Below are 14265 nucleotides of genomic sequence, written 5' to 3' on the forward strand. Positions count from 1 at the left end.
ACTAGTATTTCGGCTTTTAACGGAAATAAGTTACAATTTCATTGACAAATTTCATTGTTTATCTTGACTGTGAAGAATACCATTACATACAATTGCATTGATTTATCATGAATTTCCAGGAAGCAGCGTACAAATTTGAGTGCAGTATAAGGCCTAAAAAAAAGTTTTGTTTCTGATAACTGGTCACAAAATGTAGGTAGATATATAAAGGATTTTTTTCTATAATATATAAATTTCATATAATTTTATCTGGTCAAAAAAAAAGATTTTAAAGAAATCAAAAGGGTTAGTAAAAGTCCTGGAATGTCTGGCAGGTCTTCCATGGAAGTTTTTGACTCATTTGCACCAGTTTTTGGCCAGTGTGATAGATACTTTTATTTTCTTCTTAACCTATCCCGGGTGTAGATTTTCCAGGGTAGCTTGGAAGAGCTGGTTAACCCTGGATAACCATGGAAATGCATGGAATTCCATGGAAATTCATGGTTATAATTAGACTTCCAACACAGACATTTTACACTGAGTCTCTGACTCCCAAATTTTTTAACTTAATGGAAGCCTAGACAGAGACAGGCCTGAATAGGTAGCTAAATAGAAAGCAGGTACTAGGGAGACCTAAAACAGAACTCTTTTCTTTTGGCCTTAGATTAAATTATTTATCAAATTAAAGGGAAACAAACCAGAATAAAGAGGGAAACCGATGGTATTTATTTACACTACGCGACTATGTACTGATTAAAATGGAAAGCTGAAATTGGCTACAACAGAAATTGATTGTCTGATTGTATTTAAAGAGTGTTTGAAGCAAATTATTTTTTAGCTCGACTATTCGAAGAATATGAGAGCTATTGTAGTCGCCCCGGCGTCCGCGTCAGCATCCGCGTCGGCGTCTGCGTTGGTTAAAGTTTTTTGTAAAGTCAAATATCTCAATTATTACTTGAGATATTCAATTGAAACTTACAATACTTATTTATAGTAACAAGGTACATCAGATTGACAAGTTGGATAACTCTGCCTACAATATTGACAGAATTATGCCCCTTTTTAACTTAGAAATTTTGGTTAAAGTTTTTTGTAAAGTCAAATATCTCAATTATTGCTTGAGATATTCAATTGAAACTTACAATACTTATTTATAGTAACAAGGTACATCAGATTGACAAGTTGGATAACTCTGCCTACAATATTGACAGAAAAATGCCCCTTTTTAACTTAGAAATTTTGGTTAAAGTTTTTTGTAAAGTCAAATATCTCAATTATTGCTTGAGATATTCAATTGGAACTTACAATACTTATTTATAGTAACAATGTACATCAGATTGACAAGTTGGATAACTCTGCCTACCATATTGACAGAATTATGCCCCTTTGGAACTTAGAAATTTTGGTTAAAGTTTTTTTGAAAAGTCAAATATCTCATTTATTGCTTGAGATATTCAATTGAAATTTAAAATACTTATTTAAGGTAACAATGTACATCAGTTTGCAAAATTGCATAACTGTCTGCAATATTTGCAGAATTATTTGCCCCTTTGAAACTTAGAAATTTTGGTTTAAGGTTAACGGTCTTCAAAGATATTTACTTGAAACTTTACACATGCACTTAGGGTCATAATTGGAGGGTCATAATTGTATGTCACTGACCAAGTTCCATAACTCTATCTTGCATTAAGGCTGATTCATATCCCCTTTTCTACTTAGTTTCTTGGTTAATGTTTACATGCAAGTTTTACATATCTCAATAACTATTAAAGATATTTATTTAAAACTTCACATATGCATTTAGGGTCATAATTGTAGGTCACTGACAAAGATCCATAATTCTATCTTGCATTTAGGCTGATTTTTCTCCCCTTTTTCAACTTAGAAATTCATGGTACAGTTTTGCTTGTAAGCTGTTATCTCAATAACTACTGAAGGGTTTGTGCCTTTTTTGGGACAATTTTATGCATTCATTATAATAAAGCAGTGATTTACTTGATAAAACATCTTAATAAGAAACCTTTGTACCTTTTTTGTCAAATTTATGTATTCATAGGTAATTAGTATTATTATACTCAATAAAAAACCCTTGTGACATTACCTTCCGAATAGTCAAGCCAATTCTGTATAATTAGACTCTCTCTAAGGCCTATAACATGAATTTATAAAAAAAAAAATTAGCCCTTTTGTGAACTTAAAAAATTTAACAATATCAAGGCTCTTTTACTATCAAGCACTTAGAATAGTCGAGCATGCTGTCCTACAGACAGCTCTTGTTTTACATGACAATACTTTGAAAAAATGATTGTATTTGAAAGCTGCTTGCCTGCAGATGAATGAAATTATTTTCAAAATATCAAATTAAAGAAAATTATGCTTGTAATGAAAGAGTTCTGAATTATAATAATATTTCTTTTACATGATGATACATGTACTTTGAAGAAAAAAAATTCTGTATTAAAGCTGCTTGTCCCTGTATACATAAATAAAATAATTTTCAAAATATCAAATTACTGTATGAAACCTGTTTGGTCCTGTATACATGAATAAAATAATTTTCAAAATATTAAATTGAAGAAAAATATGATTGTAGCTTAACAGTATCACTCTTAATATCTTAAATAGACTTGTCCATCTTTGAATCTGGGCAAAACCACTCATCAGTTTTAGGGAAATTAAATTTCAAAATATGTACAGTCACTGATAGCTGTCAGTGCAGACCATGACTAGACATTGATCTTTATATAATTGTCTGTACTGGTCGCATGGGTAGAACCCGTTTCCACCAGCAGGGTTAAAAAACAGATATGGTAAATATTCACAAGGCATGGAAAACTTACTTTGCATTATAATTATTACTTACAGAATAGTGCAATTCTGCACAATTAAGCATTTTATATTTGTTTATTTATTTATTTATTAATTTCTAAATACAGAAACTGCATTGGGCAAGGTTAAAGCACTTTGTACACAAGCCAACATGTTTTATTAATAATGGTGCCATAGTTAGACTTGCAAAAAACATGGAGGCAGAACAATGTCTTGCAGGGTCTGTGGGCTGCTTCTAAGACTCTGTAATATTAGTGATATTATATCATTATGAAAATAACAAAGTTAGGTAATAATTCTAATAGAAACAAATTATACATGCGTCACTTTAAATGACACTGAGTTGACCTTACAGAATTAGTAGATGTTGTACTTGGTACACTGTTACAAGTGCCCAGGGTAGTAAATAATTGACCTAATATTGTATGCACAATCACATGTAATTACGGGCATGTGAAAATTCCCCAATGAGATTGACTGAACTTGTATAAACCATATTGAGACAATTTTTCATGTAACAAGTGTGATTATTGGTTTATTTTTGGCAAAAGAAGTGTGCCAGTGATCTGTATTGTTAATTTTCATTAGTTCAATGAAATTTGCTTAGAAGGTCTAATTAATTAAGGGAACCTATTGATTATGTAATGTTGACATTGTGTACTTTGTGAAATTTCCTGTGCTGTCTTGAGTGTACTAATATTAGTTTCTTTTTTAGAATGTATGCACCACTTGTCCCTCACGGCTGTAGGTTCAAATCCCATCAGAGACTTTTGATTCTTTCATTCGAGGAATCTATCCATGCATGTCAAGCAAATAGAAGTTAGAAAATAGTCACAGTAATATAACTAAGTTTTTACAGAGGCTTGGTAAAGTTAATGATCAAAGGTTGTTTATTAAATAATAAGTAAAGCCCCTGACTGGGGATTTGTTCAAGGGACAATACTTGTTAAACAGTCTATTACTTATGAATTTGTTATTTATAATTTAAGCACAATTAATTAAGTTTGAATGACTATAGTTATGTTAAAATTACATAATTAAATATTATGTTAAAATTACATACCGGTAATTAAAATTACATGTCAAACTATGCAAAATAATCCTAAATGTTACAATTTAGTGGGAAATATATAATTATATAAAGACATTTCTACAAAAGCTAGAGCACTTCAATGGAAATGCTGCAAGCATCTATTGGTGTAAATGTCTTATGGCTTTTCTAAAGATCATTGACTTAGCAAATTGGCCAAATAGGAAAAACAGCCCAGCAAGTGTGTATTTTTGCGAGTTTTTTGTGAATTATTAAATTTACTCATAGATGAAATTGAGCTAGGAGAAAAATATTGATGGTTTGTTGACAAAGAGAATCTATTTTTAACACAGAAGATTCGGTTCTGTGTTGAGACCATGTGAATAGTTTATAGAGCCTGTCATACTTAATTTCCAGGGGTAAAATTGTTGTTTTTCTGACTTCATTATTGTAAACTTGAATATTTTGGGACTCAGAAATAGTATAGTTTAAAGTAGATATTTGTAGTGATCTTTATTGATGTTTATGGTAATTTAGTATTAAATGTGCTAATTAAGTGAAACATTTTATATAGTTAAGAAAGTTCAGGACTGAATTTTACAATAAAAACAAAACAAGACTTTGCTTAAATTAAAACATTATTTTGGTGAATGTCATGCTTTGGAGATTATAAAATTTTAATATAAACTAAGAAATTTTATCAGCTATTAGTTTCTAGAGATGTCTTTCTCATTAGAATGACTGGCGCATAATTTTAATAACTGATGAAGTTTTGTAATTTTATAGCTTTTCCAAGATATTTTGATTTTTAAGTATAACAGGAAACTTAAAGGAACTCCACTAAGGTCTAAAGACATAAAAATATAAAACTTGAAAATCTTAATATCATGTGAAGCACTTAAAATGGAAAAAAGACCCTACACTATATGTAATTGAAAATCAATTTTATATGTGATTATTAGCCAAATTTCATAGAAAAGCGTTGCAAAAAATACTTATCATTTTTGGATATTGTTCACAATAAAAATGATACATATAGAAAAATAGGATGAGGAAATGAGCTAAAAATTTGCACACAAGTTATTGGATATGACCTCAATCAATTCAAACACAAATCTCGGAAAAATATTTCATCCCTGTCATGTCAGAAAAACCTAGATTGAGTCCATTTAATATTGTTTTAGATACTAAAAAGACTCAAGACTGTATGGAGTACAAATACACACTGTACCACTATCCGCTTTAAACCTAACTTATATAAATATCTTTATCTTGACATGTTCAATTTTTCAATCTAAACAAAACTATTCATCATTTCAAAACTTTTACTGACTGAATAGTTAACACTGCATACCATGATTAAATGGTACAGATATGCCCGCTGATCTTGGTCTGCACTGGTTGTATAGGAAAGTTTAGCCACTTCCAGCAGGCTCCAGGATAAAACATGCTTGCCAGAAGGTTCTGTTTCTGGGTTTGTTTGTTTGTTTGGTTGGTTGGTTGGTTGGTTGGCTGGTTGGTTGGTTGGTTGGTTGGTTGGTTTGGTTTGGTTTTACAGGGCACCAAACTAGAAGCTTTGTAAATTTTCAGGGAGCAATTAAAACTAGAAGCTTTGTATATTATGAGGGAGAAATTGAAACTGGAAGCTTTGTATATTTTCAGGGAGAAATTGAAACTGGAAGCAGACCAGCAACAGCAGACGGCAGATATCCGGATATGTCAAGGAGAGGTACAGATGTTAGAGAAGGAATTAAACAGTATAACAAGCACACTACATCAATTAGAGAGTCAGAAAATAGAGGCACAAAAAGTTCTTGATGAACTTGATGAAAAGGTTTGTTGTTACATCATGTTATGATGAATTATTACACTTCAATTATAAGTTGCGATTTTGCTTTAAGAAGGAAGTACTTTTACTATAAATTTTGCTGATTACATAAAAGGCTTTAATTATACCCTTAGTCAAGTAGATATCTTGAATGGACTTGTCTTCGGTAAATCTGAACAAGACTATTCAATTTTTTTAGGGAAATTTTTGAAAATGTAATATACTGACTGAATGGCAAACAGTGTAGACCATGATCAGATGGCACAGACATTCTGGCTGATTTTGGTCTGCACCACAGGACTGTTTGGCATGTTGATTGGTCACTACCCACCATTAACTGGCACCTGAGTAGAACCAACTACATTCAGTTGCCATTAACAGTTTAGGGTTAAAAGCTTTAAGTTATAGCTTTAGTTATGAGTGGCTGCGTGGCTGAGTTGTTAATGCGTCAGACTAGTAGTCTAAGGATTGCTGACCACGTGGGTTCATACCCTGTCAGGGGCAAGCTGTTGTTGCCTTGAGCAAGAAACTTTACTTTCATTGCTTAGTACTGGTTGGTTCCAGGAACGGATTCAAGAATGTTTAAATAAGCCTATAGCTTCCAACACAATCAAACTATATTAAATTTGTATCAACTGTAAAATATATATAAGTTATAGCTCAGTTTAATTACATTGATTTGTTAAGCCTTTTATTGAATTCATGGAGCGGTAAATATTTAAATATTGATTGCTGTTTTATTTTGTTTGCTGTTTTTTTACTGCAGAAATCGGACCTTGAAACAAGTGTGAGAGAAATCAAGATGAAATGCGATGATGAACAAAGACAGGTTTGTATAAATAATTGAATTCATGTCTTTAAACATATAGTAAATATATATTCCTTAATTTTGTATATATTACATGAAAAATGCTAGTTTTTGACATCTTGGCATCTTTCATTAAATTTAAACTTGGGATGTGTTTTGTGCACGTAAATAAACTTCTGTCTTGAATGAATGTAACCATGACTTTCCTGTTCATTTTTCAAGGAACAGCCTTCAAATGTTCACCTGGTGACTAATTATAAATTTTCAAGCTATGACCTTCAAATTTTGACAATTTGAACAGTTCTGAAGGTTGTATTGAACTATGACCTATGACTACCTCAATGATGATCTTGTGACCTATAACTGTATTTTTTTAGCTTCAATCTTCAAATTTGGGTTACTGGCTGGAACATGTTTGTGTGTGAATTTGATATTTGACTTTAGTTAACCTTTGACCTTAAATATAATCCAGTGACCTTCTTTCACATTGTAGAAATAATGACTTTGTCTGCCAAAAGTTCTCAGGTGAGCAATCTTATAATGCCTATAGTGAGCCTGATATATGAAGGACTGTCACTAAAATATGACCAGTTGAGTGGAAGTACACTTTTATTACATAACATTTCATGTAAACAGTTGAGAAAATGAATATTTGATTTACCTGAGTAACTTTTATCTCTTTTTCACATTTTCTGATTTAGAATATTTTCTTTATTACAGATTGATATGTTGAATGCCCAGATTCAAAATCAGCAAAAATCAGCAATGGTAATTTTTTTGTTGTTTTCGGAGTGTGGGAATTAATATCAGTCAACACTCTTTGTTGATTTATGTTTTATTTTCACACCTGGTTAATAATTGATATACCACTGTCAGACCATCTATAACAAAGTTATTGTCTCTGTCTACAGCATGTTGGGAAGCAGTAAATGATAAATAGCAATGCAATATACATTAGTTCTCTACTCTGTCACTATATTTATCTTGTAAACAAATGGTGCATTCAGATAGAAATCTTGTGACAAATTGCAAGGTTGAATGCTGCAAAATGTTTAACACTATGAGCTAGTTACGCAGTGATAAACGCAGATTATGAATAAATAAATAAATCATTTCAACTGCCATTGATTCAGAATGTTAAATATCTTTCACAGTTTATAACAATAGGCCTTTAACTAAGCAAAAAACGCATGAATTTACGACAACAGTCTGTTACCCTTTAGCCAGCTGGTGGCGACTATGGCAACTGAATCTAGCCATTCAACCAGTGCAGACCAAGGCAAGCCATGCCATCTGATCATTGTCTGCACTTTTTTGCTATCTAGTCTGTACATTTCTTTGAAGTTTTTTAAAAAAAAAGGATTGTATTTGTGATTAATGATGAAAAAAAAGTGTATTGATAAATTTGCACTTTAATGCAGTTATCAATCCATATTGAAAAGGTGGAAAAGGTCATTATGAGTTAATAGATGATTTTTTTTGTCTCTACTGACCATGGAATGGGCCGTCTAACTCCAAGACTGAATTGCAAAAATGTGTTTTTTGGAGTTAGAACCCTTTGTGGAGTTTTTTAAAAAATTTTTTACATACCAAAAAGATTTAATCCATTGCAAGAAGTAAAGATAGTCTAAACAGCTTCCACTGTAACCGGTTGACACACATTGAGTGGTTATTTATTAATTTTTTTCTGATTTATGTTGATTTCAGTGTACATCCTTGTTTCAGTAAAGTACAATTCTTGGAAGAGCCCATTTGGGAAAAAATTTAAAAGGAAATTAATTTTAATTTTAAATTTTTCAATGGTGGAACAGTACTGTTTTAGGGTAGTAAAGTTATATAAAGAAAAAAAAAACATTTTGTAGCATATTTAAAAAACAATGCCAATTTCATTATCAGTTTCAGCAACATATTTGCCCCAAAATTTTCAAAATGAATTTTGGACAAGTATAAACTGGCTATCTAATTAGTTTTATTTAATAGTTAAAATGGATTTATTTACTTACAATGTCTTGAAATTGATATGTGTAAATTACAGATAAATTTGCACTAACCAGTATTACATATAAACCAGCTAGCTCTGTCTGTGTGAGGCCCCAAAAGGGAAATGTAGTTGATAAAAGGATAACTTTTCACTGTTATAATTTGTAGGAATATGATGATGAGTTGAATAAATTGCGTATAGATCTTGGAAACCTCAGAGAAGAGGAAAATAAGCTGGAACAGAAAGTCGAGAATGGTAAAACACAACTAGAACAACTGGCAAAATCACAAAAAGATGTGTTATTGCAGGTTAATCAGGTAAATAAACATGATTTGATAAAGATTGATTGTGAATAGATGTATCAAATCCTTAACCATTGCAGGAATTGTGACTCTATAACCTAGAGCCTTCATACGTTTTAACTAACATTTCTATAGACAACAGATTTGTTTTGTCAAATTGTAAAATGACATTTACCCTTAGGTACTCTTGCCCATTGAGGTAATACTTTGAAAAATTCAGTCATTTTCCCAAAATTTTGTCAGTTATTCAAAAATTTTGAGTAGGGAATTGTGTTTTAAAAGCATAACATGTTTATTTATTGTTGTTTTTTATCTGTTGTTTTTTTTTTCACAGACAAAAACACGGGTACAACATTTACAAGACCAATATAGAGCTATACAACAAGGTGTGACAGAATTTTCAATACCACCTGATCCTGGGACATTTATGTCTACACCTTTAAATAATAGTGAAGATCAGACAAGTACGAGGGCTACCGTAAGTCATCTAATAAAGGCACCAGTACTTGTTGCATTTCCCGCATAAATTTTTTCATTCCCCGCTTAAAGTCAAATCATCTTGTTTTGGACTCACTATTTTTAATATTGTTTTAACACCATCATAGCGCTTCATTTTTAAGCATGGCATGTTTTGAAGAAACTATCTGCTGACATAGTAAAAATATAGAGAAGTGAACAGTAACTCTATTCTAATAAAAACCCTACTGAAGTAGAATTTTAATCCGGCCTGAAAATGTGAAAACTTGCCATATGATATTACATGAGTATATAAACTGCATAAAGATACTGAAATTATGAAAGTTAAAAAAAACAAAGGTTGAAGAGCCAACAGAGTGGGCTGCCTTTGTCGAAGGCTGCCCTGAGCATAACACATGGAAATTTAGGCTGCCCTGATCAGAGCACATGGAAATATAGGTTGCCCTGGCCAAATGGCTTAAAAATTACGCAACCATGGTCTGAACGCATGGAAATGTAGGCTGCTCTTGCTCTGTAATGGTGACGAAGGCCTAACACTACAGCTACTTACACTTAAATGATTTTTTCAGCAGTTTTGAACTCTTACCCTCATGTATTGAAAAAAAAGCACTTATATTTATATGAACCAAATATATATGGTTGATTAATTGTAGGTTGGTAGCCCAGTTAGTACTATAAGTGATTTTAGTATGGGCTCAGCATTTGATGAAGACCCATTTAAAACTAAAGATCCATTTGGAGGCGGTGGAAGTCAGCCAGATCCATTTGCTGCTGATGATCCATTTAAAAGTAGTAAGTGTTTAAGAGGACTGTTACAAAATAAATGGTGCTTATTGTGTTTTTTTTTGCAGTATGAAACTTGCTATGTGATCATATTAAGGGAATAATTGATTTGGTAAATAAAATGTTTTCAAAATGTTTCAAAAGGGAAATGGACAAAAGCCCTCCCGGACAAAAGCCCTTAGTCCAAATATGACAAGTCCGCCCAGTTATTTTTATGGAAGGGTTTTGGTCCGCCCTGTTATTTTTACGGGAGGGCTTTTGTCCACCCTGTTATTTTTACGGGAGGGCTTTCGTCTGCCCTGTCATTTTCACGGGAGGGCTTTTTTCAGCCTTGTCATTTTTGTCCAGGAGGGCTTTTGTCCACCCGGGAGGGCTTTGTCCTACACTCGTTACAAACTGCTAATTTTAATGAAATTAACTCATTTTTGGATTTCATTTAAGAGTAACAACACAAGTTGCTAAATTACTGAATCAGAATATGAATAAATTTAAAGACCTTAAATGTCATCATCTTGTTTTGGTTTATAATTTATTTTAGTCCCATTGTGCTTATAGACACACACTCAAATCTGTTCCAGAAACCAACCAGTACTGAGCAACGAGTATAAAGTTTTTTGCTCAAGGAACTGCTTGCCCCAGATGGAGCTGGAGATCCTTAGATTACTAGTCTGATGTGTTTTTACTCGGCCATGTCACCACGTCTTGTGTTATTTCATAGTTAAACCTGCTAGCTATGTTTCCAACAATTTATACTGGATCATATAACCCATCTAAAGTCTATAACTAATATTGTAATACTGCACATTTTTAATGTAGTTTGTCATTGGATAATCTTGACATTTATTTAACTATATACACCGCTGCAGTCAATTTATGACTTAACTTCATTTTTTTCCCTTATAAAGAAAGTTTGCGGTTTTATAAATTCGTAATAAAGATTCTTGACAGGTTATATGGTCTTATATAAACTGTCATTGGCAATATAACCTGAGTCTTTATATATTACAAACAACCAGTTAAATAAGGCCATTATCATATAACCACTCCAAAACTTGTATTACTTATGATGTTATATGTTATTTTCAGGTGATCCATTTAAATCTGAAGGTTTTACTTCAGACCCTTTTGCTTCAGATGACCCCTTTAAAGATGCTTTTCCATCTAGTAACACAACTAACACTTCTAAAGTAAGTATTTTATCTTTACACTTTGCTTATATATCAATTGGTAATTATATACATTTTCTAAATTGGCTTTAGTGTGTAAAGGAAGCTTTTGTTACTGACAATTTAGTTATTTCTATGGCTACATTATCTTCACCATTTGATAATTTATTGAACTTAACAAACTGCCTATGAAGTCTATAATGAACCTTAATTTGATTTAAGTTGAAATCAAGTTATTTTTTGTGACTGCTTGTTTTTATAATTTACACCCACTTTTTGAGCATTCTTGACCGAGTGTTAAGCATTTAATGTCAATTAGAATCAGTTACCCCTCATTGTTGTGGGTGTGAATCTTATAATGGGTGTAAAATGCATACATATTAAGAATTTAGCCAGCTCATCTTTGGAAAGTCAATGGTACAGTCTTTGTTCAAGTTCGTGCTGGAAATAATTGCCCTTAGGTTATCTTCCATTACAAGAAAAACCCGGACGGTCACCCATCTGAACCAAATTGTTTTGGTTTGAGTTTAAACCAATTTTTAAGAAAAAATATGTTTAAGTCATGCCAAGGTTAAATAAGGTTTTAGCTATAAGACTTGAAATTGATTAAAGTTTAGTGAAAAAAAAAATTACAAACTGTGTTACAATTGTATAGGGATATGTGACAAACACTATACATTATAGTAGCTTTATTATTTTGTTTAGTTGGGATTTTTTTATTTCAGATTTTATGGTGTACTTTATGAACTAAGTAGGATATAATTCTCCATATTGCTCCATAATTTTCTTATAGAAAAAATACTGAATTAATGACATATTTGTATGTATCCCAAAGGGACCAGCTAAGGGTGGTTATAGTTTTGTTTTGTGGAGTTTAGTCACAGAATATTGTGTCATTTCTAGGCCAACTTGACTCGTTTTCTCATTATTGTCCATCTATAGATTAATTTCCGAGACAGTAGATTACTTTGGTAGAATAATCTGAAATGATAAGGTTGATTATAAACAGACAGAACAAAGTCTAACAGTAGACTTCATTCCTTTTCAATAGAATAAGGGACCATAGCACTTTATTGAAATAATATTAAAATAAAAGAAAATTACAAAAAAAATAGCCCTTTTATTATATATATGCGTGTTTTAAATGATTTTAAAGATGGAAATTACGTCAATTTACATTTTACATTTGATTTATGATAAAAAGAATCAGTTTGTTCATGATGATTTATGCTTTTATCGTTCATGATCAGCAAAGAACTATTTATCTGTTTGATGATTATCTATAGTCTGATCCACCCAAAGAATTATGTTTTTCTAGATGACTAATTTTTTTATCCATTATGAATATGAAGGTTTTTTATGGTTTTAGATGATTGAACTATTTATACCATATTTCATTTCTTACAGTGTGATCCATTTTCCCAGTTTTAGACAAATGAACTATTTACTATATTACATTTGTTACAGTGTGATCCATTTTCCTGGTTTTAGACAAATGAACTATTTACTATATTTCATTACACAAATGAACTCTATTTTATTTGTTACAGGATGATCCATTTTCTAGTTCAGATCCATTTGGCAGTTCATTTGGATCATCTAGTTCTACTAGTAAACAATTGGATGCCTTCGATCCTTTTGGTACCTCATCTAGTAAACCTCAAGTAAGTTGTAATTTTTGCTTCATACACCTTTCAGATTGAGCTTAATGTTTGAATTGCCTTGGCCTAAAACTTGTTTAAAATTTGCTCAATAATTAAATAGCCTTGCCTTCAAAGTTGTGTTAAGTTTTGATAACTAAAGGCTTAGGACACCCAGCAAGATTTTTATGTGGATAGCGATTTGGCATTCATTTATTAGATATAAACACCTTTTGAAAAAGTATGTGACTTGGGAAATGAAGTGAAAAATGTTGCATTACTTAAAATGATATGTTTTGGGGATTTAAGGAACACAGTACAATAAACAAGGCTATTACAGAAATACCATTTGTTGTATGTTACAAATTATATGGTATATCTAGATGATGTACACGATGCCTTTAAATCAATTTGAGAACATTTTTTGGCCAAATTCAATATAATGTGAAATAGAAAATAAATGTTGGATGTTTTACTTTATACAAACATTATCAGCTTAAACAAGTTAAAATGTGGGATAAACATAAAGCCTATTTTTATCTTGAATAATCCTATATTTGTAAAAGTCACATTTTAACATTTTTCGAAGATCTGGTAGATTAAATATTTCATTATTTGTAGAGTAGATCTATATCTTTAAAGTCTGTATAATTGCAACAGTGTCTGGTAGCACATGAGGGTGTTTTTTTAATTATTTTTATTTATAAAGGTATTATACCTTATTTCTAAATATGGTGGATGTAAATATTTATTAGATTTGAAAGTTTCTTGTAGAAACACATCGCTTGTTTACCTTAGATGACCTTGTACTAACATTAAACTTTGCTTGTCTAGAGTGTATTTTGACAAAGTAGATTTATTTCTGGGACATTTTTGAATACTTTCATCTCTTTATAACAATCTAATGGGTTCAATACAACCCTGTTGTTTCTTGATTAAAGATTGAATTAAAGAATGAAATGATGACAAAGTTGTATTGAATCCCCTATGCTCATGACCCAACAGAATGCATGACAGTTTACCCATTCATATAATGCCTGTTTATATTACAGAAATCTAGTGGCGATTTATTTGGTAGTGATCCCTTTGCTCCTTCCCCACCCGCCAAAACACGTTCTGAATCCCCGCGACCAGCTTTACCCCCAAAACAAAAGAAAGCTCCCCCACCTCGGCCTGCCCCTCCGAAGGGAAAGTCGCCGGTATCAAGTCCATCAAAGCCAAAGAAGCCAGACCCATTTGGAGCAGGTGCGTTTCCTAACGACCCGTTTGGAAGCTCGGACCCGTTTTCTGGATCATCTACTACAGGGGTGAGTGGTGGTCATGGTGGTGGAGATGCTTTCGCTTCTAATTTTGCAGACTTTAGCCCTAGCAAGGTGAGTGGGCTTAAGTTTGATGCAATATCATTGTTATTGAATGCCATCTCGGGGCAATAACAGAGTTAT

The 14265-nt window shown here is 32.0% G+C and overlaps 1 protein-coding gene across 6 annotated transcripts in view; it reads left to right on the forward strand.

Moving 5' to 3' along the window:
• LOC132719645 (epidermal growth factor receptor substrate 15-like 1) overlaps positions 1-14265 on the forward strand; it is a 64980-nt gene that overhangs the window by 40637 nt on the left and 10078 nt on the right. For 2 of the 6 annotated variants that reach the window (XM_060703446.1, XM_060703448.1), the window contains exons 12-20: positions 5501-5672; positions 6433-6495; positions 7195-7242; positions 8623-8772; positions 9092-9235; positions 9888-10026; positions 11104-11204; positions 12734-12847; positions 13876-14196. In XM_060703446.1, coding sequence (XP_060559429.1) covers positions 5501-5672; positions 6433-6495; positions 7195-7242; positions 8623-8772; positions 9092-9235; positions 9888-10026; positions 11104-11204; positions 12734-12847; positions 13876-14196 — 1252 coding nt within the window. The remainder of the gene's footprint in view (positions 1-5500; positions 5673-6432; positions 6496-7194; positions 7243-8622; positions 8773-9091; positions 9236-9887; positions 10027-11103; positions 11205-12733; positions 12848-13875; positions 14197-14265) is intronic. The other 4 variants (XM_060703447.1, XM_060703449.1, XM_060703450.1 and 1 more) reach the window with 2 other exon arrangements.

The sequence above is a fragment of the Ruditapes philippinarum genome, unplaced genomic scaffold (assembly GCF_026571515.1).
Source record: "Ruditapes philippinarum isolate M1 unplaced genomic scaffold, ASM2657151v2 ctg3707_1_1_1_1, whole genome shotgun sequence".
NCBI classification, from domain to species: Eukaryota; Metazoa; Mollusca; class Bivalvia; order Venerida; family Veneridae; genus Ruditapes; species Ruditapes philippinarum.